The sequence below is a fragment of the Macrotis lagotis genome, chromosome 4 (assembly GCF_037893015.1).
Source record: "Macrotis lagotis isolate mMagLag1 chromosome 4, bilby.v1.9.chrom.fasta, whole genome shotgun sequence".
Taxonomy (NCBI): domain Eukaryota; kingdom Metazoa; phylum Chordata; class Mammalia; order Peramelemorphia; family Peramelidae; genus Macrotis; species Macrotis lagotis.
The window spans coordinates 171,408,836-171,436,765 of record NC_133661.1 but is presented as its reverse complement, the minus strand read 5'-3'; the positions used below and the strand labels follow the sequence as shown (position 1 = coordinate 171,436,765).

The window sequence follows — 27,930 nt, the reverse complement described above, 5'->3', positions numbered from 1 at the left end:
TAACATTTAAGTTGTTCAAATGAAGCTAATTTCATTTTACATTTTTCACTTAAGTATAACTGAAATTGCTAGTAGTTTTTCTTGACTTCAAGTCTAAATTCGACATTTTGAAACTTATACCACTTCTCTCAGTTTTACTGCCTGGGGCTAAAGATAACAAGTCTATTATGACTTCAATGTGGCAGTGGACTACAAATCTCCCTATTGCCTTCTTTTCTCCAAGTTACATATTCCCAGTCTCTCATATGTCTTGAACCAATGGGACTTTACTACCATTTTGTTTGTTTTCCTCTGAAATTCTTCAGCTTATCAATATTCATCTTAAAATAAGCCTTGGAAACCCAGATCAGAACATAACAACCCAGATTTGGTGTGACAAAGGAGGAACTGACTATTAACTTATATCTCAAGAGATCCTTTCCTATTTGTCAAATGAATTTTGAGCATAACGGACAAAGATTTCCTTACTTCCCCAGACTTCATTGTCAGGCTCTCCCAGTTCCAACTAAAGGATTCAAGGTTGGTGATACCATCTGTCCCCAAAAAGATAAGGGAGACCTTGAGAAAATATAAACCATTTCTTTTCCACAAAATGTTTGACATTTTGATTCAAATGATATCATTCTAGGAGAAACTCCAGTTCTTAAAAATAAGTCAGGTTGCACAGTACCTCAAAATTTCCTAGAAGACTAAGACTTGTTATGGGTGGAGCACTAGAACTCAGAAATGGTTTTCCATGGATATCTGGATCATCTTGGATATTTAAACACTGCTGTGGACTACAAAAGAAGAAACAAAAATCACCAAAAAAAAAAAATTCACATCATTCCAAGTGATTTAGTTATATAATTTTCATTACTTTTGTTTTAGTTATAAAATTATTATTATTGGAGAATAAGAAGCTAATTTTACATGAAACATTGTCCCTGATGAAATAGCTTTAGATACTGAATTTTAAAGTAGAAATTTTATTTCATTTTTTATCTAGTTAAAACTTTCTAAATAAATATCATTTCCAAATTATAGATTTATAGCCCTAGTTTTAAAAATCTATAATCGATTGTAAATTCAGAATAATAAAAAATGCTATCAATAGCTTTTAGGTTATTTTTTTTTTGGCAAGGCAATGAGGTTAAGTGGCTTGCCTATGGTCACACAGCTAGGTAATTATTAATTGTTTGAGGCTGGATTTGAATTCAGGCGCTCCTGACTCTAGGGCCAGTGCCTAGCCGCCCCTATCAATAGCATTTTAAAATTATTTATTGATATGCTGATGAATAACTATTTATTTTTTGCATTTCTACTCATATTTATTGGTGAAAATATTTTTCATTTCAATAGTTATTAATTCACAATTCTGAATTAAATACCAACAATTTATTGATCAAGATGGCTTAATCTGTATGTGTGTACATATGCACATAGACATACATATACATCAATAAAAATATCATTTTTTCTAAGACTAAGAAGATTAAATAAATTCCCCAAAAGCTGAAAACTGGAAATTCAAAAGTAGGTGAAGATTATTCTTCTGTGAGCTAAATTCTTTCTGATTTGCTCATAAAGTGAATTAAGAGATTCTCAAATTTTTTAAAGAATTAAGTCAAACAATCCTTGTTCTACACACTCCAAATGACAAATCTGGCAAATCTAGTTAGAGATTTATCTATTTCTACAAAGATGCCTTTTATTCTAACAAATCTAATTAATATACAAACTGGAGCTCTGAATCTAAGATATTTTTAATGTGCGAGATTATATTATATGGTATCTAATGGAAAAATACAAAATTGAAGTCTTCTGAACATGGACAACCTAGTTAGGAGAAGATAGAGAACAAAATTGTGGGAGTAATGAGTATAGTCAGGATATCCAAATAAACAGGGAGAAAAAATCCTAAGGGTTTGTTGGTGGGAATGAGATAACCATAAATTCACAAAGATACCAAGTTATGAAAACAGAAGAAAAAGCATACTGCAAGATGTTTACATAATTTTCATACAGCAATGATCTACTTGTTGTCTATGTATAATGGGGCTAGCCATCACATTTTTTTATTTCTCTCTGACAATCCTGTAGAAATAAGTTTTATAAAGGAAATCAAAAGGAAGACAAGATTTAAGTTTCCAAACAATGTCAAATATACCTCATTGTGAAATTGGCTGCAAAAATGAATGTATTTAATCTGAACCACATATAGGCAATTAAATGAATTTCAGGGTAAATACCTTCTAGATGACAAATTTTTCAAATGGAGTAAGGAAGTATCCAGATCAAAGCAGCCTGATTGTGTTTTCCTTTGAGGAACCTAAGATAAGAATAATAATGTGAAATAATAAAAACAAAAAACAAAACAAACCCTCCAAAAATTAAACACCCGAAAGTCTTCATTTGGAATAACGGAGAGGCTTTTAGTTGAAAGTTATAATTGTTTTTTAAACAGGTAGTCTTTTTTTGAAAGTATTTTCACTTTAAACTTATTAAGAACTAGATACTATCTAGAGTCAGTAATATTATTCTTGAAATAATTATTCTAATTTTGCTACTGTTGAAAATAAAACTAATTTTAAAAATATTTAACTTGTTTAACCACAAATTTAAGACTCTAACCAGAAAATACTTTAGGAAAGAAATAACCAAGTTGAAACATTAAAATTCAGCAAAAAATTTGCATAAAGTTTAACTCATTGAAGTGGGAAAAAAATTAAAACAAAAGAGAGGTTAATATTAATATTATATATATATATATAAATATAAAATGAATGCAATATAATGATTTATTTTCTAGAGATCCTTTACACAGGCAGACTCTGGTCCTAGGAAACAGTGAAAACAAAGTAGCTGGAGCTATTCGTCAATCATGACAATTGTGCATTCCTTCTCTGAACTGTACCTGCCTGTGTTAAGTGAAGTGAATTAGAGAACTGTGTACTGTATCCCAAGAAAAATACCCCTAAGACTCTATAATCAACTTAATAAACATTCTCAATAGGACTCAAGGATAGCTGTATTGTCCTACTTGGATGGTTACCAGTTGCTGTAATTTTTGCCTTATCCTTCACATTGAACTTGTCTTGAAAAGATCATTTAAGCCCCAAAATGATTGTTTTATGAACCACCTTCCCCCAGCCCTTCCCACTTAGGAGTATATATGTAAGTGTGTGTGTGTGTGACACACACACACACACACACACACACACACTCACATACACTTTCTCTGCCTGAACTACAGCAAGAGGGAACTCCAAAGAGGTGAAATTCTATGATTGCAATTCAATTCCTTACAATGAAAGTAACCAATTAAAATGTTGCCTAATTACTGGCACTTGGTCTCTGGCCAGCTCTGTTTTGCTCAAGGTTAGAGTAGGAAATCCTATTTTAACTTAATGTTCCTAAAAAAGTTATATGCAGTTCCTACTGTACAAAATTCAGTATAATGTACCTATTATAGGCAACTAACTCACTGACAGCCTGCAAATGACTTAAATGACTCAGGCAATTTCATCTAGACCCTATTCAATATACACATGTAAAAATAGGATTTGATTAGCCAGAAAAGCTGGGTCAGAAAAGGATTCTACTTTAAGTGGAAATAATATTCTGTAGTGGCAAATGGTTCAAGAGTCAATATTCAATACCCTTTCCAGCTTGAAACAAAAGGGTTAAGTGACTTGTCTAAGGTCACATAGATAAATAAATAGCTGAGCCAAGACTTAAACACTGGTCCTCAAAACTTCAATTTCAGTGGCTTTTTTGACAAACAGAAATGCAACTTAATTAACTATGGCTTTCTCTTGGACCATCATAAATGTTAAATTTAATTTATACTTGAATTGCTTTTTATTGGTGGATTTCATCATGAACACATCATGAACATAATGATGATGATAAAAATAATAAATTTTAAAGTGTACAAAGTGCTTCCTTATCTACTGTGAAGTAGATAAACAAGTTTATTTCCACCTCCATTTTACAGATAGGGAAACTGAAGCTCAGGGGAGTTAAATGATTTGCCCATGGATAAATAGTTAAAAGGTGCAAGAGCTAGAACTTGCCAAATCCAGTACTTTTTCCACTGTTAGACTGCTTCTCACATAAGGTGATGAATTTGCAATATGTAATCCAAGAAATCACTTACTTCTTTTCAATAAGAGTAAATAATTTCATTATGTATAAGGATTTCAGGATATTGGCTACCTGTTTCAGTATATCCCCATATAATTAATCCTGTAAGCATAGGATCTGCCAGGTTATTAGGGAATTGTCATTCCTTTCCCCACTCAAGTAATAAAAATTTATTGAGAATTCTTGGGATAGCTAATACTTCCTACCTTGGAAGGAAACCAGTTAAGAGAGAAAATTACTGAGATTTCCTTATAGAGCCCAGGCCCTCAGCAAAATATAGGCAGGGAGATTGGGGAAAGAAGTATCTGCCATTCTTCATTTATCTAACAAGTTTAGGGAGGATGATGGGTGATAGTAGGAGAAAGAGGGGCAACTAAGTGGCACAGTAGATACAGCACTAGCCCTGGAGCCAGGAGGACTTGAGTTCAAAGCCAGACTCAAGACACTTATTAATTACTTAGCTGTGTGACCTTGGACAAGTCACTTAACCCCACTGCCTTGCAAAGAAAAAAAAGATAGTAGAGGAAAGAAAGTCACATTATGGTGGGATGGAATTATTTGAGAGTGGAATGACACTGTCTATGGCTTTAACACCTTTAACAGTATCCCCTTCCTACTCCCAGGTAAGGGGTAATAAAAGTAAAAAACATGTAGAGAATTAATAGACCTTCAATACAGCAATACATTATTGTTTCAGAAACCATTCTATTCTAAAATTTCATCCCAGAAATCACCAAAGTATAAAACTATACTGTATAGAAACTCAAGCAAAATAAAAAATATTATACCACAATGGCCCTCATATAAATACAACAAAACAAATTTCTATCTCCTCTACAAAAGACACTCAGGTGTGTAAATACAAGTATGCATGTAGTTATGTATTAAAGACTTAAGTTTAGAGATTAATAGTTTCATTCCTTATTTTCTAGGAACCTAAAAATTTTTAAGTAGCTAAATTGTTTAATACTAGCTTGAATGTGCCTTTTATGTTGCTGATTAGGTTTTACTAATAATTATGAATCTACAATTTCCTAAAAATTCCACTTCCATACAGAATTTAATTACCTCAGTTAAATCTGGTCTATACTGGAAAGAAGTGGTATTTTACAAATAACAAAGTATAGGGGAATTTCTAAATAAATTTAATGTTATTGGTCTATATGCTGAATAGCAAGTTAGAGGACTTACAGGACTTGAAAGAAGAGGCAATCCAGTTTGAGGATGGAAGGCTTTGGTTGAGGTTCCATCTAATGAATGAAAATTATGTTTTCGCCAAACACTTGAATGCTTCACCGATCTCTGTCAGGGAAGAATACTACTTTAATTCAAGCTCATCACAACTATTAAAACCTTCAGTTTAAAGACTCATTTTTAGCTGTATTGAGAGGTATGGTCTTGGGCAGCAAAAAATATTTTTTTCTTAATATTTTAAGAATTATTATATCTCCAAAATCTTTTTTTTTTTTACCATTGAGGAGGGATCCTGAACCAACCTAGAGAAAAATACAATCATTATTTTTAGATACACATGAAGAAACTCCTAAACAATTTGAAGAAAGTAATTTAATTATTCACTTATCTTACAAAATAAGATTTTGATGTACTAGAATGATTTCAAAAAGTCAATTGAGTTAATTACTTGACCTTAAAAAGGCAGATTTTCAAGCATTAACTAGGTAAAAAGAATGGTCTTTATGAATAAAGATCTTGTAGAGGTTTAGGATCCTCTTCCCAATCAGCAAAAAGATATTTTGGAAGATGTATATCTTTTGAAAGATAAGGACTGCTATTATCTTTTTTTTTTTTTTTTTTTTTTTTTTAGGTTTTTGCAAGGCAAATGGGGTTAAGTAGCTCGCCCAAGGCCACACAGCTAGGTAATTATTAAGTGTCTGAGAGGGATTTGAACCCAGGTACTCCTGACTCCAGGGCCAGTGCTTTATCTACTGAGCCACCTAGCTGTCCCTGCTATTATCTTTTATAAGAAAATTTTAAAAAATGTAGCAGTTTACGTATTTTTTCGTTTTGTTTTGCAAGTCAATGGAGTTAAATGATTTGCTCAAGGTCACACAGCTAAGTAATTATTAAGTGTCTGAGGCTGAATTTTTCTTTCTTTTTTGTTTTTTAGGTTTTTGCAAGGCAAATGGGGTTAAGTGGCTTGCCCAATGACACACAGCTAATTATTAAGGTTATTATTAAGTGTCTGAGGCTGGATCTGAACTCAGGTACTCCTGACTCCAGGGCCAGTGTTCTATTCACTGTGCCACCTAGCTGCCCCATATATATATATATATATTTTTTTTTTTTTTTCTATATATTTTTAAACCAGTTTTACTCCCTGACCTTGTCTTTTATTCTCATCTAACATAAACTATTTGTCCTGGGGGGAAAATTATTTATGTAACTACTATTAATTATTATCACTAAATTCTATTTAAGATAAAAAGAAAACTTTTAAACTATACTTTTCTGTTTGTTTTTGATTCATTTTATGTGATATGTGATTTCACCATCATAGGAAACTCCTAACAAGGGATCTCTCACTGCAGTGTAGCCCCTGTTCTGGCGATTTCAGCACTAGGCAACTTAGTTAACTTTTCCATTATCACATGCCTGGATACAAAGTTAGAATTAGAATTTGAAATCAAAGTTAATACCTACCAACACCTCTGTATTTTTCGGTCGTTCACACCTAGAGGAACAGTCTTCTCTAATTTTTCTCTGAGAACAGTTTTGAGATTCTTCATCAGTTGGGTCCTCATTCTCATCCTGTTCTGGTTTGAATTGGTCTTCCTTACTTTTACATTTGAAAATCTCAGTGTCCTTTTTTTGATAGTTTTCTATGCTAATAAGTTGAGTATTTTGCTCACATGCTTTGGATATTTTAGGGTCTTTGTTTAGGCACCTGAGCTCATGTTTATGCAGATTATTGGATGCTGGCAACACAAGAGATTTCATTGAACTGTCAAATGTCTTTGAGTTATCTAATAGGTGGTTATAAAAAGATTCTGGATTATTAGTTTCACTTTTTACTATTCTTTCCTTATGCATATTTTTGCATATCTGTTCACCCGGATTGTTAGAATTTGAATATTGTTTATCAATTCCATTGCTAATTTCTTGATCTTTAAATTGACACCTGGAAAGTGTGTTTTCAGATCTGCTTGGTGATTCCAATTTAATTTCTTTGCTATGAGACATATTTAAGTAAGACAATAAATTTGTAGATTTATTTTGTGTTTGTTGAAATGTGCGTTGGACAGTTTCACTAGGATATTCTTGATGTGCATTTCTTCTGATTTGAGTTGTCTTTAATTCACTGCATTTAAAAGAACTTAAAGATTTATCAGTACTTATTATACTTTTGCCTTCACTATTGCTTCCTGACAAGGACAATTCTTTATTAGAGGAGGAAATGGAGGTTTCCTTGCTTTTCTTCAACAAAGTTTTGTCTTCATATGAACTCTGAAAAGCTTTTGAATGAATAGAATTGGAGTCATTCATGTTGAATGAATGCCTGGGGATATGTGATGTGGATGGGTTGCAATGAATCAAGTGCTGGGCAATCCTTGCAATAACTTCTTGTCGTTCTTGAAGTAAAGAGCCTATCAAAGGATTAGTCTCACCAATGGACTGGCGAGAATAAATATTACTAGAAACATAAGAATCACAATGAGAGTTTTCTGGTTTTAATCGTGTTTTTCCCTCACCAGTGTTTTCTGAGGATGTATATTCTGGGCTAACAAAGGAAACACAGCTGTTTTCCTTATTTTTCTTTAATAAATTTTCATTTTCATATGAACTCCGGAAAATTTTTGAGTTAAGTGAACTGGCATCTTGCATACTGAATGGACGCCCAGAAACACGATTAGTGGTTGGATCACAATCAATCAAATGCTGAGCAATTCTTGCAATAACTTCTTGTCGATCCTGAATTAAAGAGCCTATTAAAGGATTGGTTTCTCCTGTAGGCTGCCAAGAACTATGGCTACTAGAAACATTGGAATCACCCCAGGACAATGATTTTAAAGTTCTCACTGATGTTTCAAATGATTTTGCATCTCCTGTAGCATTAAAGCATTGCACACTTGATTGAGATATCCCAAGGTCAGAATCATGACCAACACTTGGACAGAGTTTGAAATTTTTGACAGTTGTGTTAAATTCTGGAGTTAAGGATTTTTTTGCACGTAACAAACCATCAGGTACTACAGTCCAAGTCTGCTTGCTACATGGATATGAACTATGCATATTGCACTGCTCTACTTCCTTGGAATTATAACATTGGTGAGTTTTCAGTTCACGTTCTTTAACCCTTTTTTCATAAAAGTCAATGTTAGTATGAATACTACAGGTTAAGACTGGATAACTAGATTGTCTAGGCAAGGACTGAACACTGACTTTCAAGGCCACATTGTGAGAAACATTGGGAACAGGAAATACATGCTCAGTGGGAGTCTGGGAAAAATTCCACTGTAGGTCAACATCAGCAGCACTGATTCTGAAATAAGATAGATAATAGATGTTAAATCAATATCCAGAGAAGTTGCAAACTTCTAATTATTTAACTTGTCAGTATTAACATAACATTTATCAGAGATATACTTTAGATTAATTTAATTCTATGACTTTCTCTATTGACTCATTTCTCTCTACTGAGCAATCCCATTCCTCCTTTTATTAACATTTTAGTCTACCTAAATTAACTGGCCTTCTACTTCATTGAAATCTAGGTGATTTGATTGAAATACTGCTTAATTTTTGTCATCTACTTCTATTTTCCTACTGTGAACAGCTGTTCTCACCTGCTCCCCACTGGTTTTTTTTTTAGATTTTTCAAGGCAATGGGGTTAAGCAGCTTGCCCAAGGCCACACAGCTAGGTAATTATTAAGTGTCTGAGGTCGGATTTGAACCCAGGTACTCCTGACTTCAAGGCCGGTGCTCTATCCACTGTGCCACCTAGCTACCCCTCCCCACTGTTTTTCAGTGTCTCATATTTTCTGCCAAAAATCAAACCCTCAACAATGAAAAGTGTTTTTCCTATTATTTTACTGCCTCCCCTCTGGCTTACAAAGTGCTCTTTCCTCTAATGCCTTCAATTTATCTCTTTACATTAATTCTTTCACTATATTATAAACATGATGTTTTCAAGTCCTTTCTCATTTTTTCCATTTTCATTTCATCTCTCTTCTCTTTAATCACTAAATTATTTTTTTAAAAAAAGACTATACCCGATATGCATATTGCCTTACAACTTATGATCTCAATATCTTGCAATCTGATTTCTATTTCTTCCATTTTCTTTTAGAACTCCCCCAGAAAAAATCCATTAATTAATGTCAAAACTGTTAAATTCAATACCCCTTTTCTTAAATCTCATTTTCTTTGACCTACCTACAAGATCTGATATGGTTAACTAAACATTCTCTTTCTGGATATTAATTATCTCCCCTGTATTACTAGATATCATACTTTTTTTCTGGCTTCTATTAGATCTCCTCTGTTTCCTTCACTATCAACTCTTTTTTCTTTCTTTTTGCACAAGCTTTTGGAACTATAAATTTTGATGTTAAAAAAAGGCTGATATTATTATTCAGTCCTCCATTTTACAGGTAAGAAAACTGAGACACAAAGAGATACAGATCACATATCAGGAAGAGGAAGAGTCAGCATTTGAATACACATGCTTCTCACTTTGGAGTCAGTACTCCTTCTAGGCAGCTGTCACTACCTTGCTGCAGTAAACAGAGCGCTATACTTGGAATGTTTGATTCTAACTGCTGACTCAGACACTTCCTAGCTCTGTGACTCCTGGCAAATCACTTAGTTTCATTTGCCTCATTTTCCTCATTTATTAAAAAAGGGAGAATAATACACCTACCTTCCAGGGTTGTTGGGAACAACAAATGAGATAATATTTGTAGAGTGCTTTGCGAAATTAAAGCACTATATAAATGCTAATTATTATCAATGCCCCATAAGCATTTACAATATAGAAGATTGATTGTTAACCTTTTTGTGGCATGGAGTCTACTAGAATGGTTTTAAGTAAAATAAAAATAAATAAGATAATAAAGAAAACCAAGTTATTGAAATAAGGTTATCCAAATCTCAAGTGTCTAGACCCTAAATTAAGAATTGCTCAAGCTCTGGTTTTAGTTCTCTTCTCTCTTTTGGACACCTCATTCATTACCACAGCTTCAATTATAACTTTTTATAAAAGTAACTTTGGAAAAATATTTTTTCGACCAGCCCTGTCTTATCTTCCTGAATTCACTATTTCTCTCAGTGATAATACTTTTCATTCAGTTTCCTAAGTTCAATGACTACCTCAGCTCAAATCACACAACACTGCTTACAGCTTAACATATATTATAGTCATTTGAGTACTATGCCATATACTCCTATAAGACTATATGCTCCATTAGACCAAGGAAAGTGTCTAATTAATCCTTATAATTCATCTAGTATTTAAAACAATACTTTACACATACTAGTATTTATAAGTTCAAAGAATATTCGAATTAAGACATTACTAAATTCACTCATTTAACAAAAACAGAAACTAAAGACCAAAATAAAGGCCATAATAGACTTGTCTAAATGTCAAAGAGTTAGTAAATAAACATCTACTGTTGCTTTTAGAGATGCAAAGCATGCCATTCTGATAAAATAATATAAAAAACCTAATGGGTGAGTCTAAGATTTATAAGAATACAGAAAAACATTTTATTTACTACTAAGTACATCTGGACTTGGGACAGCTAAGTGGCACAATGGATAGAGTGCTGGGTCTACAGTTAGTAAGATTCATCTATCTGAGCTCAAATTTGGCCTCAGATAACACTCCTAGCTGTTTGAACCTGGGCAAGTCATTCAATCCTGTTTGCCTCAATTTTCTCATCTGTAAATGAGTAGGAGAAGGAAATGGCAAAACCATTTCAGTTATCTGCCAAAAAAATCCCAAATGGGGTCATGAAGTATCAGGCAGGACTGAAATAACTCATCAACAACAAAACTTGGACTCAAGTCTACAGAAACAAGAGTTTTCAAAATATCAAGTCAACTATATAGGCAGGGGAAGAAAACATCTGGCCCATGAGCCATATAAAGCCCACAAAATCATCTGGTCTGGTGTTATCAAGGCAATCACAAGTGGGACTCAAAACTCAATAAATCTTTTTAGGAGCTTTTTATAGGGGTGAATAAATTAAATGTTTGAACAACCAGAGCAGACTAATTTTTAAGCTCATAATTTTTTATGGCTCTCAAAAATAATATAAATATCCAAATAGCTCTTAGCAGAAAAAAGGTTCCTTCCCCTGATCTAAGGTGTCAATTAAACATTTCTTCAGCAGCTTAAAAAGTAGCCTGTCTGGGGCGGCTAGGTGGTGCAATGGATAGAACACTGGCCCTGGAGTCAGGAATACCTGAGTTCAAATCTGGCCTCAGACACTTAATTACCTAGCTGTGTGGCCTTGGGCAAGTAACTTAACCCCATTTGCCTTACAAAAATCCTTAAAAAAAAAAAAAGAGTAGCCTGTCTTTGGAATTTCTCCACAAAACTGGTTATATTAAATTTACTTAGCAAAAAATTTACATTTATTAATGTTCTAGTTCTTGTTGAAGGATATCAGAGATCATATAAAATGATAAATTTTCCAAATCGTTAGAACAGAAGGAAATTTACAAATCAAAAGTTATTATATTACTCACTATTGTTTAATTCTACCCCTGACATACCTGTAAAGAATATTTCGTGGGATAGCACCATGGGAAACACTCAGCCAAGCACTTAACTGAGAAAAAAAGACATAAGAACGCACAGCCAAAAGAAGGGTCTTCTCTTCAATAAATCGATCTCCATTTCTAAATGCATTAAGAAAAAAAACAATCAAAACTTAGAAAATATTGTACAACAAAATTCTGAATTAAGAAATAGAGGTTATCATGTGAATTAAATTTCTCCAAATCAGCATAACAAGAACAAAATTATCTTATCAATTTTATCTTCATAATATCTCTCATGTTTATTCCCTTCTTTGTGCTCTTAAGTTTCTACTCTGGTGCACTCATTCTGCCTCATTATCCATACCACTATTTCAAGTCTCCTTCCTCTCTTATCCAACCTCAATAGAGCTGTCAAACTGATATTCCTAAAATACAGAACTGACCACATTGCTATACTTAGTTTTTATTCTAGGGGCTTCTACAATCTTCAAATTTCAGTCTAGAATGTAAAACCTTTCAAACTATGACTCTTACCATTACAGTCTTATTTCATATCATTTCAAGGCATGAGTTCTCTACTGTGGTCAAATTGGTCTACTAACAGTTCTCTATAAATAATCTTTTGTTTCTTGCTTCCATGCCTTTAAATAGATGGTCAGCTCCCTGTGTGGAATGTACCCCTAGTTCCTCTAGGATGCCTATCCACCTCCAAAGCACAGCCCAGGCATCTCCAGCTGTTAAATGTTGTTTCTTTGAGAAATTTATGTATTTGCAGATACTTTGCATATAAATCCCTGGATTTATTTTGTATCCATCCAGTAGATTTTATGTTACTTGAGGGTGGGAACTGTTGAGTCTGTCTTTGCATTGCTGGTACCTAGTATAATGCCTTGTATAAAGCAGGGACTTTGTTTAATTAAGACACTAGCAAATTATCAAGTCTCACAAATATACCTGAAAATCTTTTTGGAAAGGATGATTCATTCATAGTTGTAAAAACATATAAAGACACAACACGCTATCAATATAATATACATACATATACACACACACGTACACATACACACTGATATATGTACATACACATCTATGTGTGTGTGTGTGTGTGTGTGTGTGTGTGTGTGTGTGAGAGAGAGAGAGAGAGAAAGACAAACTAATGGAAAACTGCCTTTAAATCAAACTAAATTCTACCAATATCTCTGTTTTATACTGACCATAATGGTAATTATATGAAAACAGAAAATGTTAAATTCAAGAAATGTTTAAAGTTTCAGAAATAAAACTCAGTCATTGTCCTTTGTATATGAATTCAAACTTAAAATCAAACAGTACTTCTTTGTATCAATAATCTAAAATAAAATTATAATTAAAATTGTTAGTTTTGATCCACTGCAAGTAGCAATATTCTGCCAAAAAATTACCACTTAAATAATGGCAATAAGGAAATTCATTATTAAAAGTGAATGTGTGCATATCACATATACAGATTTTAATTTTTAATTTCTGAACCAAGGACAAATAAATGAAAAAAAAAAATAGAAAACCAAACTCAATAACTTACTGTCGAGGAACTGTTTCCAAAATCCATCTTTCTAATAATAATGCATCTTGTTTAATTGCAGGATCATTTAAATCATTTCCCTCTGTATTAGGCCCATCATCACTATAGCAGCAGTCTGGAAGTAGCATCACTTCTACCATGACTGGAAGATTGTTTTTCCAAAGCAACATGACCTCAGACCTGGTTCGTCTGGCTTGACGACACTTAATAAAATGAATAAAGGCAAAATATTTTAAAAAGCTAGATGTCATAGACATATATGTGAAAAGTGATTCAACATTAACAATAGATGGTTAAAATACTTATAGTTCCTGATCCAGTGATGAAACTCATCCCAACTCCCCAAAACAACTAGTCTGGAACAGGAATTACAACTGAAGTATTTCTAAAGAGTTCAGGAAATTTCTATCATGGTAAGCTACTAGGTAGAATTTCTAAGCATGGCAACATACTTCCTTCTCACAGAAAAAATACAGGCTTTCTTCATAGATTATCACACACAGGCTAGAACAACTTATCCTAATAATTACTAAAGATAGGAAAATTTGTTATCTAGAATTAAATGTTTCACCTAAGTCTAGAATAATTAAGATTACATTTAAAGGACTCAAATACTGGAAAACGCAATATGGCACAGTAGGTAAAAATATGTCCTGGGAGCCAGGAAGCACTGGGTTCAGGCCCTACCACTGATTCATAATGGCTACCCTGGGCAAGTCAGTTTACTTACTAACACTCTAAATAACTCTCTTGAAGTTTTAAGTTACAGAAAAAATGCTGCTCCTTCATTAGGGAGTTCCCTATTGTTATTTAAACACTGGAAACAGATCTTAAAAGCTCAAAGTAATTTTTAGCTTAACCCTATATACAGCCTAGATCTTCTGTCTAAGCTAATATCTCCTCCTGTCAGACTAAGATTTACTACTAAGAAAGACAATTTTGGGTAAACATGTCCCCCTGTCAATGGTCAATACAGACTCTAATAATTAATGGTAGAGAACTAAGCCTATGGCTGGGGATCTAAGATATGATCAATTATCCTGCAGAAGTCAGCATAGTTAGCCAAAATGAGCAAAGGTTGTCTAAACCATAAGAGGTTTTTTTTAAAAGTTTAAAAGGTCAATTACACCATGATACAATAATATAAGATGATAACACTTAAAAAATCTTGGAAAAATAGTGACCACTATAAAAATTAATACATTTATATAGTCATACCTGGGCCAACTTATCACTGCATTCATGTTTTGCTATAATGGGATAATTTGACTGTGCAGGAGGGCAATGAAAACTTTCAGTTCGACCTTTTACAGAACATTCAGGTGTTCGGCCTTCGGTTATTAACAAGGCCAAGGAGACCAAGAATTCCTCTGCATCATATTCAAAGTATTCATCTAGTGTATCTGCCATGAAAAAAGATAAAAAAAAGCTTTATATTAATACATCTTTTAGGAAAAAATTCATCTTTTGAGTATTACTCTTCAAAATGCTTTTAATAATAACACATTTCAATTTCCTTTCAGTAAATATGATATCTAGGTCCCAATTTTACAACTAATTTGATGTGTTACAAGAAGCCAATTTCTTTGTATGCCTCAATAAATAAATACTGTATGTACTTACTATGAATATATAGTACATATGATACATGTGGTATATATGTCACGGGTTTTTCTTAGGACTATATCAAAGTATTTCTCTTATACATATATATATCCTATCAAAATTATCCAAAAAACACAAAAATTTTGGAAAATAATGAGGTTTTTAAGGTACAGAAGGTATATTTCTCTGAAGAACTCTGAGGTTAATAACTGAAGTCAACTGAAACTGAGAAAAACATAAATTGAAAAAATGGAACATCACTTAATCAACACTTATTAAGTACTTGCTAAGGATCAAGCACCACATGTCAAGGGCTGGCGGGAAATGGTCCTTTCACATTCTAATATAAGGAGGTAGCATGCAAACAGTTATGAACTTTCAAGATATATATACAGTGTAGTAGGAAGAAATCCCAAAGGGAATTTATAGGGAGACTGTGGGGGGAAGGGTACAAGGAACAGTCTTCTGGTGAGTTGATGATAATAGATCCTTAAATCATATACCCAGAAATGATAACTGGACCCATAGGAGAGGACTATATTATCACCAAGGGAGATAGTATAGAAGAAGAGAAGAGGGCCTAGAGCCTAGGACAGAGTAGTTAGTGGTGGTGGTAGTGGGGGACTTGCCCTGGTTGAAGGACTAAGAAAGGAGACTGAGGAGTCTTCAGAGGGCAAATAGTGCTATGAAATAGCAATTATTTATGAACATTGTACATCTAATACCATCTACAAAATCATATATGTAGCTCAAGAGAAAAGGACTATAGTTGTAAAACACGTGAAAACAGCATTGTATGTGTGATTGTGGTAACAAGGCAAAGCTGACCAACCATGTTGCCCTGATTTTGGTTTGGAAAACAACTATAGTTATAGTGTACTATGTTAGAATGATTCAAGCTATTGTGTTTTTTACTATAAAGGAATAATAAGTGTAAGATATCATCTCTGCCCAAAAGGGAATTACTATCAAGTTGGGGATACATTTGTACATTAAAAAAATAAACAAGAGAGATGATATTGTGAAAAGAATACTAGGTTTGGAGTCAAAGGGCCTGTTAAATCCTGTTTCCATTACTCTCCACTTAACCTCTTATGAACTGTAGTTTCTTTTCTGAAAAAGGAAGGAATTGGACTAGAGCACCTCTAAGGTCTATTTTATTACTCAAAATATACTCTATGTGCAAATAGCATAAAGTCAAAGAAAAACAAGTGCTAAACTGGTGCCCTGAGTAGAAAGGATTCTGTGGACTGGGTCGGGACTCCAAAGCAGGAGATTATGCCTGAGGTCTTGGGTTGATAGGCAGAAATAAGGCAGAAAGAAGAAAGACTCAAGTAGAGGAAACAGATCACACCCAGAGGCAAGAATATAGAAGATCTGTTTGGAAGTAAATAAAACCTGATACTTAAGACCAGAGTCTGAGAGGTTAAGACTGGGGGCAAGGGGTGTCTAGGTGGGGCAGTGGATAGAACAGGGGCCAAGGAGTCAGGAGTACCTGAGTTCAAATCTGACCTCAGACACTTAATAATTACCTAGCTGTGTGGCCTTGGGCAAGTCACTTAGCCCCATTGCCTTGCAAAAACCAAAAGACTAGGGGCAAGACTGTAGCTGACTTTTTCTTTTTTTTCTTTAAATTAAAATAGCTTTTATTAAGATATCTTAACAAAATGGCACACCTCTCTTATGGTGGGAGAGAGGGGAAATCCCAACATACAAGCTCTTTTATGCACTTTGCAAGACTGTTCCTACCCCTTCATGCCAATCATAGGCTAGGGTCACAAATCTAATAGATACATACATTGGTTCCAGTATCTTTGCCCACCCTGCTCATTATGCTAATGAGCAATAACAGATAGATCTCTCTGAGCGTGATGTGCAAAGGAGAAGGTCAAGACACTAGGTTACTCTGACCAGTTAACTAATGTAGTTTGTCATCTTTGGAATGGGACTAGGAGTACTCTCCCAGTTTTGTGACTGGTTGGGGCCATTCTCCTGGTCCCCCTCAACACCCTGTCAAGACCAACAACACCCTTCATTCCTCACAACCCTCCCCTTTTCTTTTTAATAACAACTTGGTCTTCACACTTCACCAGCAGTGTTTTCCTCAAATTAATTCATAATCCTCATCCTCGATAGCACTACTGACTTTTTCTATCAATATTTTTGCCTCTTCATTATTAGAACAATACATGAGTCCTAATTTACTGATAGAATTCTGTATTATTCCAGTTATAAACTGGATCATACACAGGAGACATACATGGCTAATAAGATTATCCCACTTTGGGTCAATAGTAAGATACCCAAGCAACTGTTTCCACCGTGAACCAGTAAACCCATTCATCCAAGAGGTACTAAAGGAGCTTGTCCAGGTTTGGATTGGAACATGTGCCAATTTTCTGATATCCCTGGTTATCTTTAGACAACAACTTGGTAAATTCAGATTACCACAGACTCCTCCTTCTTCAGCCAACAGGTAGTCCAATACCAATCTATGTTGAATGATTGCCTCTTTTGTTAGCATGGCTTGGTCAGCCAGCAAGTCAAGGCCCTAGCTGTCTTAATTGGTAATTTTTCCACTACAGCTTAGAATCTAATCAGGATATAAATTGGGGTTCTATAACCCCAACTCCCATCCTGGGCCCAGGTAGTAGGTCCTTAAATGTAGATGACAACTCCCTAATCAACCTTATATAGCAACTCCCTGACCAACTCTTTGGACAACTGGGTGTAGGCAGTAGTCTGTAGCTCACTTTCAATGCTAGCTATAGGTTCAAGAGACTGCACAAGGGGAAATTACATAAGATTGATGAGCAAGCAAGTAACCTGATTAAAGTGGCATTTTAAGATTAATACCTAACATTTAGGATGGATTGGTGCAGGGAGAAATTCAGATATTAAGAGGATTTTACAACTAGTTGATAGAACCATAAAATATAGCTGGAAGGAACCACAGTGGTCATATAATTCAATTTCCCCCATGCGCCCCCCCTTCCCCCCTCTCAGCTTACAAAGAAACAATGATTTGGAGAAATAAAGTGATCTTTCTAAGATCACATGACAATTGAAACTCAGATCTCAATGTAAAGTGCAATATTATATCTCTTCACTAGCTTCTATTACTTAGGTTCAAAAGATTGTAGGGTGTTAAGGAATGACTAAATGACTAGTGAGGAAATGAAGAAAAAGGTTATTAATTAAAGCCTAATATTAATTGCCCCTTCTGGATTATTGTCTTATTTTGGAAGTGCTTGCATAGCTCAATGGAACTATGAGGTGTATGCAGTTAAGTATGCTGGACAGTTATCGTGGAAAGTTCAGGCAAAAGGTCTAAGAGAAGGAAATGGCAAACCACTCTAGGATCTTTACCAGGGGAAAATTCCATGGACAGTATTAAAATGACTTAAAAAAAAAAAAAGAAATGACAAGTGAATATGAACCCTTCAGTTTGGAAGGTACCCAACACAATACTGGTGAAGAGTTAAGAACAACTATAAGTAGTTCCAGAAAGAATGAAGCAGCTGGGTCAAAACCGAAAGCTAAGCTATAGATGTGTTTAGCAACAAAAGGATAGTTTAATGCTACAAAGATCAATACTGCATAGGAACCTAATGATGTAAGATCTATGAATCAATGTCTCCTGAATACAGTCAAACTGGAGATGAAAAGTAAGTATCAACATCTTATATGTCAATCAACTTAAATGGATGTGAATGAATAATTTCAGTTCAGGTGGTCATTACAAATACTACTGTGGACAATAATCTCTTAGAAGGAATGGAAGAACCTTCATAGTCAATAAAAGGGTAAGAAAAGTCATACTGGGATGTACTCTAAAAAAAAAAAAAGAATGATATATATTCAAATCCAAGACAAACTGTTCAAGCTCACAGTAATACTATATTCCAACTACTAATACAGAAAAAGTCAAAGTTGTTAATGGTGATAACAACATAAAAAAAGATGCCATAGACATTATAGGGGATTAGAATGCTTAAGTAGGAGATCAAAATATAATTGGAATAACAGGCAAGTTTAGCCTGGGAGTGTAAAATGAAACATAGGAGACTAATAAGTTTTGTCAAAATAACTTCTGGTTACAGAACTCTTTTTCAACAACCCAACTGTACTTTGCAACCAAAAGAAGATATATATATATATATATGTATATACAGACCATTAAAACAAGACCTAGAGCTGACTATGGCTCAGATTCAAATTTAGTAAATCTTCTTTTGATTTTCAGTATTTCTATTTTTAAGTTTAACTGGGGGATTCATTATTTTATATATTTAGTTTTTTTTAGTTGCATACCCAATTAATCGATCTGTTCTTTTTCAACTAATATACGTCTTTGATCCTATGAAGTTATTTACATCTTGACTCTGTTTTTCCCTTAAATTAAGAATATGTACTATGATTACTTCATTTAGTCACCAATAAACCATTTTAAAGTATTTCTACTGCCTAAAGGGCTTTGGAAAATTTCTGGGTCAGATTTTAAAAGAGTACATGTGTATAAAACACTCTAATACAATTATTTTCAGGTGTCTACTGAGAGACCACTTGGTGACTTATCTTGTAGTCTGAAAAAGATAATGCATCTCCTAAAACACCAAATTAATATGTAGGGAGTAGCTTACCCTACCCTACTTATCCAACTAGGATTCTTCATCTTTAGGATAAGAAAAACTGAGCCAAAAAAGAAAAGATACTTTTTAATTACACAATGCAAAACCAAAATACAATTGCTTTTGATAGGTTCTAAGATACAACAAGATAAAAGGGACTCAAAAGCTAAAATATATAGTTTCTAGGAGAATTTACTTGCTTTGGCTGAGTTATTAGATTTCTGTGTTTCAATGTTTGTGTGTGTGTGTGTGTGTGTGTGTGTGTGTATATATATATATATATATATATATATATATATATATATACTAAAAATGATAACAGCTGCCATCTAGGTCTTTTTTATGAGTAGAATGAAAGAGAACTTTATAAAATGTGCATGCAATCTGTATTGTAAAAAAAAAATAGTTGCTCACTCCCAACTTTTAATCACAGGATTAAATTAAATTCCTATTAAATGAAGAAATCTCAGAATTCTGGTCATAATACTAAAACTATATGTTTAAAGAGGAAAAAAGATGATCTCTCCAAAGGAATGTCTGAATAAGTATCTATTCTTATAACCAAAGTGACATGATTAGCAAAGTGCCACATGTTGACTTCGTAAACAAATTTTTGGTATTAAAAACTCAACAGAGGAATTGTTACTGTTTCATGAAAACACAACTAAAATTAGAAAATAACTCCAGATTAGAACATTTAAAATAATTTTGGAAAAAACCCTACATTCCAGATGATAAACAATCAATAACATTTATGAGCTAAAGGACAATTTTGACAGATAATCTTATTGTCATGGTAACAAAATGACTGGACAGAAACTAAGTTTTATAGAATATAAATATTACAAATTAGCTAGTTAGGCAATCAAAAACTAGTAAAATCTATGCTTGTGGTATTTCTTTTTAAAGCCCATGGTAAAAGCCTATTCATTAAAACTATGTGGTACTGGCTAAAAAAATATTTATCTATGGAACAGAATAGAGATGAGAAGAAAAGGATTACCGTTTTGAGTATCCTTATCCTTATATGAGTTCATTATCCTTATCCTCAACCTGAATTCAGGTTAAATAATTCTAACTATTACTAAAATTTAAAAGTATAAGAGCTAAATGATTCAGTTTAAAACCAAAGTAGAACCAGAAAGCAACAATGCTTTTTGAGTTCTCTCACTCACTAAATATAGCACAGAGTTAATTGCTTTAAAACTGACTGTCATAATATGGTAACATACAAGAGCCACAAAGCAAGCACACCTGTGCCTCAACAGAGTTAGATTCTAGGGCAGCTAGGTGGTGCAGTGGATAGAGCACTGGCCTTGGAGTCATGAGTACCTGAGTTCAAATCCAGCGTCAGACACTTAATAATTACCTAGCCGTGTGGCCTTGGGCAAGCCACTTAACCCCATTGCCTTGCAAAAACTAAAAAATAAATAAATAAATAAATAAAATAAAATAGATTCTAATGTTGCCACTCAAAGAAAAAGACCAACTTTACAAAAGCATTAACAGTAGCTTTATTCTTAATACCAACAAGCTGCTCACATAGTTAAAAGAGAAACAAAAAGAGAGGCCACACAGAAATATAACATTATTTACTAAATAAACTATGAAGAGGGGTGGCTAGGTGATGTAGTGGACAGAGCACTGGTGCTGGAGTCAGAAGTACCTGAGTTCAAATACAAATTCAGACACTTAATAATTACCTAGCTGTGTGGCCTTGGGCAAGCCATTTAACCCTATTTGCCTTGCAAAAAAAAAAACATAAAAAAACTAATTAGAAAAAAAAAGAGGGAACAGAGAGATCCAAGGGTCTTCTAGCTTCTGTTTTTGAGAGGGATAACTGTTCAATGTCAATCTCTGAGTAGAAGCCAAAGTGAGGACTTGGTAGTCTTTACCATAACCCCATCCTCACTTTCTTAGAGACCTAAGGAAATTTTCTTCTAGAGTGAGATTTGGGACTCCCTTTCTTGGCTGAACTGAAAACTAGCTCCTTCATTCTGTACTATCTGGTCTGTATTCTCATAGGTATACAATTCCTATACGTATACAATCTGTTTGCTATCTACTTGGATAAAAGGGTTTCTGTGCTATTTGCATCCATTGTGGAACTACTATTTGGTGAGAATGGAGTCAAACCTTGGATAAAGAGCTTAGGGATCCCCTTTCTCCATTAATGAATAGTGATGAGTTTAGCTAGAACATTAATGTTACTTGCTCTAGACTAACAATATTTAAGAGAGCAGACAGATACAATTCCAGCCTAATAGTCTCTCTCTTCTCAGGAGAGCAGACTGTCCATCCTCAGGTTCCAACCCCAGATTCTCCTCAGGGTAGGACTCAGTCTCCCTTAGAGAAAGGTAAAAAGGAAATGCCCTCAGACATGTCTATTTTTGCCTTCACACCAAGAGAGCAAAACTATGTATACATTTAACTACATCACAATTAGTTGTTCAGAACCACAAGGATGAAAGTAGGCCTTGTACTTCAGATAACTGATATTTTTAAGCATTTCAGTGAGTTAACTAACTTAACCTGACTGAGCAGTGTCTAGAATATAATAAGTAATAAATTTTTACTGGCTAACTTAACTAGCATGAAGAAAATGATGAAAATTGATGGGTAACTGCATCTGCATTTCCTGACAGAATATAAATAGACCCTGTTTCTGAGTCCTGAGTACAATATCTTTGTCTTCATCCCCTTTTTTCCACAAGATCTCCCTGGAAGTGGGAACTTGGACTGGGGAAGGAAGTAGCAGTTTTGCTTACCTGCTAAATCTTTGTATTATATTCATTACAGAGGAGAGTGTGAAAGCAATCTTGAGAGAAGATGAAGAGAAGTCTAGATTACATACCTTTACAAAACTAGGAGAAACTTCTCTATTTCTCTTTACATATTTTAAGTCTCTCTCTAATCAACAATGTATAAAATAGACATTTCATATAAATCATAAAATTATTCATATAAAATATTGTGAATTTTCTGAATTAGCTTATACTGAATAGTAGTATAGGCTTATTAAGAACCTTTCATTAATTTCAAAGTAAGATCATCAGAGTCTTTGAGGACATAGAAGCCTGGTCTGCTTCCCTTCCCATTCTATTTTCTTCAGTCTTCATAACCATTGCTAATTCCATTTCCCCAGGCCTAAAATGGGCTGTCTACCTCCCCCATTTCAGCCTTCCTTCCAAGCCTAACAACCAGCTCCTTGAAGTCTTGCTTAATGTAATTAACTAAAAGTTATTTTACTTTCCTCAGACATCACATAACACTTTGTCTGGACCTGTTTTGGCACCTAATAAATGTTTGCTTAATTGAATTAAACATTCAAGGCATTCTACTGTATGTTACAATATAAACCAAATTCCACAAACTTGTGTTAAGAGCTTACTATGTGCAAATCACAGTGAATTCAAAAATGAAAAAACAATTCTCATGGAGCTTTCAGTTTATTAGAAGTAGAGGGACATGATACACATGATACATAAATAGATAGGTATAATTAAAGTGCATGATAGGGTTGACAAGAAAAAAGGAAATAAAGGACACAGTCTATTTTTTTTGTGCAACTAATTAAGCAAAACATGCAGTTTTGTGCGAGAAATTTTAGTCTATTTTGCTTAGTTTACTACTGACAAAATATATTCATTAGAATATCACAATTTGTGATTCTTTTACCTAAAAGTGTTTTTAAAACTCTCCAAGGTTCTGTAAAACCAAGCTCTCATCCCAGAAAACTTGGAAAAGTTTTAGTTAGTTACCATAAAAGCCTACATACCCTTTTTCAGACCAAATTTAATTTCCTGATATGGAAGGCTGAAGTCATTCAAGGACCACCAACATTTCACTCAGTACCAGAACAATTCAATTACTGTATTTAAAACAATTAAAAAAATGTTTAAAAAAGTAGATATGTGGGTCAGCTAAATGGTGCAGTGAATAGAGCACCAGCCCTGGAGTCAAGAGGACCCATATTCAAATCCGGCCTCAAAACATATAATAATTACCTAGATAAGTGATCTTGGGCAAGTCACTTAACCCCATTAACCTGAAATTTTTTTAAAAAGTAGATATATGAAACTAAGAAAAGAATAAGAAGAATGAAATAGGAAAACAAGAAATGGTAAAAGGAAGACAAATTAAAACAGCAAAGACAGAAGTACCAAAATATAGTAGCAAAAATTAGAAAGATAAAGGGAGCACAAGGAAGGAGAATTCACAGAGATAGTAAAAAAAAATAGGGAGAGCCTGAGAGAAAAAGGAAATGAAAAGTACATACCTACATTCCTGACACAATAACTCAGAATTTTCCCTTAAGTTTCCATTTTTCTATAACTCATGGCAGGTCTTTTGTACATTTTCCTCCTAGCAGCTTTATTAAGCCAACCTCCATTTACAATCAGTCTGACAGTTTTTCTAAATAGGCTGTGTTAGAGATAATAATTAGGTCAAGACGGTCCATAAAAGTCAATTTGTTCCATTATTTAGCCAAAATAAAATATGAGCAAGTACTGTAATTTAATTTTCATGGGACCAAGATAAGAGTAAAATTATCCCTACATAGCACAGGCCTCTAGACAATCTCTTTCATTCATCAATGAAAAAAGAATTCTTCCATCCTTCTGTTGTTCCAGTTCCTCTCTATCCTTCCATCCCTCTCTATCTCTGTTGTTACAGTAAGTTAGAACTAAGCTTCTTTTTCTCCCTTCTTCAATCTCGGAAGGAATTCCTTCTTTCTACTCATGGAAGCAGTGAATGAGGGAATCTTCTAAAAGAAGTTGCAGTAAGTATAAAGGACTTGTGCTAAGATGGCTATAGATGGACAAGTTCATAAATGGAGAAAAAATATTCATTTATATTCAGGGGATAGGGTGGATTTGGGTAAAATCTTGAGTACCATATAAAAGGTATAAGTTTGAAGAAATTTGGTTTATATAAAAACCTTTCAGATTTTATAAGTGCTTTGGTTTTAGAATTTGAAAAGGGAAACATATAAAAACATATAAAATAAGAAATTTTATAACAAATTTTATAACATTATAGCAGAAAAAGTATTGGGCTGAGGAAGCACAGGAACCTGGATTCTAGTACAGTTCTGTCAGTAAGCCAATATAATAGACATTATGTAAAGCTCTGAAATTCTCTAGGTCTGTTTCCACATCTATAAAATGTGGGGATTAGGTATGACAATCCAAGGTTCCTTTTAGCTCTAGAATTGATTTTTTAAAAATTATTTTTCCAATTATATGCAAAGACAGTTTTCATCATTCATTTTTTATAAAGTTTTCTCTCTCTCACTCTTCCCTTCCCCTGTCCTAAGACAGCAAGTAATCTGATATAGGTTATACATGCACAATCTTGTAACATATATTTCCATATTAGTTATTCTGTGAAAGAAGAATCAGAACAAAAGGGAAACCTACAATAAAGAAAAAAGCAAAAAACAAATTTTGAAAGAAAAGTGAAAATAGTGAAAAAAAAGTGAAAATTTTGCTCTGCATTCAGATCCTATAGTTCTTTCTCTGAATGTGGATGGCATTTTACATCATACATCTTGCATCATTGTATTGCTGAGAAGAGCTATCATCTCACAGTGAGGTTTTTATTATGTACAATGTTCTCCTGGTTCTGCTCACTTCACACAGCATCAGATCATGTAAGTGTTTCCAAGTTTTTCTGGTATCAGTCTGCTCATCATTTCTTATAGAATAATATCTATCACTGTCATAAATCACAACTTGTTCAGTCATTCCCTAATTGATGGGATTTCCAATTTTTTGCCAAAAAGAACTGCTATAAATATTTTTGTACACATAGGTCTTTCCCCCTTTTTTCTGATTGTTTTAGGATACAGACCTAGTATAAGTATTGCTGGATCAAAGGGTATGTATAATTAGATTGCTCTTTGGGCATAATTAAAATTGCCCTCCAGAATGGTTGTTTCAGTTTACAACTTAATTTCTTCATCAGAAAATTGCCTGTTCATATCCTTTAACCATTTATCAACTGGTGAATGATTTGAATTCCTCAATAACTGATTCTGCCAAAAACTAAAAGGAATAATAGCAAAAATAACTAGGTATGATTATTGCTATATTTTCTTAGGTAAAGCTTGTTCCCAAAGAACTGGTGAGAATATATATCGCTCCCTTATCATGGAGGTGGAGGGGTAGCTATGAGAAGAGAAAAAAAGGTGATTATTTGTTTGGGACATTGCATACATTATCACTATTGATGATGCTGGTTAGTTTTGCTCAGATTTTTTTTTCATTTCCTTACTATTTATTTTTTTTAAAAAAAGGAAGATTTGATTAGGAAATGGAGGAAAGAAGGTATAGATTAAAAGTGAAAATGATATTTAACAAAACATTAATAGAATTATCAGTTCTACCTTTTCATTTAATTTCTTTCTTGTTCTAAGAAACCAGTTTTTATTTTAAAACAACAACCAGACTTAAAGCTATTAATAAAAAGTTAAAATTTTAATAAAACTTTCCAAGTAAGTAAAAATGTTCTTAAACTGATATTACTTGCTGGAATTTTCCTTTTGAAACTGGTTAGGCAACTGGCACATTCACATTAATACAATATTTACTTTTTTAGTAAGCAAACTTTACTAATTGTGTAATCACAAAGTATACAAGAGGCAAACTCATAACAAAGCCAAACAAGTGCTAATTTGTTCCTCAGATTTTAAGTTTTTCTCTTAGAATATGTTCTCTTAATACCATCTGTATCCAGATAAAGAATCGTGGAGTTTTAACAAAGTTCAAGTACTATTCCCTTTAATTTAGAAAAAAACTGATACCTTATTGTCTGATCTTGTTCTCTCTTATATTTTATGTTTCTTCCTTAAGGATATGATTTCTCTCTCATCACACTCAATTTGGATCAATGTACAACATGGAAACAATGTAAAGACTGACAAAACTGCCTTCTGTGGGGGGTGGAGTAAGATTGGGGGAAAAATTATAAAACTCAAAATAAATAAAATCTTTAATTAAAAAAATAACATGTTCTCCTAAAGGTCATGAAATGTATCTTTACTCTGTTTGCAACAACACTTGATTCAAAAACAATGTGGAAAAAAATGATGATACTAAATACTTCTCAAATTAACAAAAATGGTCATAATCTATGACTATGACATTATCGGAGAAATTTTTCCCATTCTGTTTAGGAAATCTAGTTTAGTTTGGTCATCAAGAAGAATAAAAATTATAGATAATTAAGATGGTAGTTCAAATTTGGGTGCTGATAATGTTGTTTAAACTTTTTCAACCACATAAATAGAAAAAAGAATTTTAAGGTGATCAGAGTGATGTATCACTAAGTATCACCATGTCATCAACAAACCCAAACAGTGAACCAGACTTTGCTCTCTGATTTCTGCCAATTTACGTGGGCATTTCTGGCCAAGTAATGTACTATTAGATGTTTTTATAACAATCATCATTTAACCCTGAAAGTGCTAAATACCTGGTATCTGTGATGCATAGTGAAAAGTCAAATTTGAGCTTTAGGGGTCAGGAGAGCTGGGTTCAAGATCTCGACAAATATACTAGCTATGTGAACTTGGAAAGGCATTTAATTAAATCCACAATGTTTTTGAGCAAATAATAATAAAAGCTAAAATTTATATGGTGCTTACTATATGCCAGGCACTATATGAAAGTGCTTTTACCATTATTATCTAATATCAAATTTAAAAACTATAAGTTGCAGAGAAGGTACCAAATCTTCATAGGGAGTTAGCAGGTTGCTTCTTTAAGCGTTTTCAATACTAATAAAATCAGGATTTTTTTTTAGTTTTTTTTTTACAAGGTAGTGGGGTTGAGTGACTTGCCCAAAGTCACACAGCTAGGTAATTATTATGTGTCTGAGACCAATTTTGAACTCATGTCCTCCTGACTCCAGGACAGGTGGATCTATCCAATGCACCTAGCTGCCCCCTTATAGGACCAATACTAATACCCCCTGCAATCTATTATTTTTCTATCTTGGCTCATAATTCAAATTACATTCCTAGAAGAGAACTACCACATAATTTGTACCCAAGATTTCTGCCTGAAGTCTGACACTGTTCCTAGCATAGGTCTAATAACAGAGAACTATGGATGGACCTAAGGTCAGGAAACTACACTGACTCCCTTCTCCGTGCTGTTTGTGTTCTCTCTCTCTCTCTCTCTCTCTCTCTCTCTCTCTCTCTCTCACACACACACACACACACACTCAGAATACTTGAGGCTTGGAGGAGCTTGGCCTCTAATGCG

At 33.7% G+C, this 27,930-nt stretch overlaps 1 protein-coding gene across 8 annotated transcripts in view; it reads right to left on the bottom strand.

Moving 5' to 3' along the window:
* Positions 1–27,930, bottom strand: part of ATOSA (atos homolog A) — an 85,202-nt gene that overhangs the window by 16,607 nt on the left and 40,665 nt on the right. For all 8 annotated transcript variants that reach the window (XR_012478057.1, XM_074234649.1, XM_074234648.1 and 5 more), the window contains 7 exons: positions 14,640–14,824; positions 13,422–13,624; positions 11,873–11,998; positions 6,790–8,629; positions 5,320–5,430; positions 2,232–2,311; positions 671–779 (listed from right to left, as the gene is read on the bottom strand). Coding sequence is in view for 7 of the 8 variants with exons in the window: in XM_074234649.1 (XP_074090750.1) it covers positions 671–779; positions 2,232–2,311; positions 5,320–5,430; positions 6,790–8,629; positions 11,873–11,998; positions 13,422–13,624; positions 14,640–14,824 (2,654 nt within the window). In the remaining variant the exon portion in view is untranslated. The remainder of the gene's footprint in view (positions 1–670; positions 780–2,231; positions 2,312–5,319; positions 5,431–6,789; positions 8,630–11,872; positions 11,999–13,421; positions 13,625–14,639; positions 14,825–27,930) is intronic.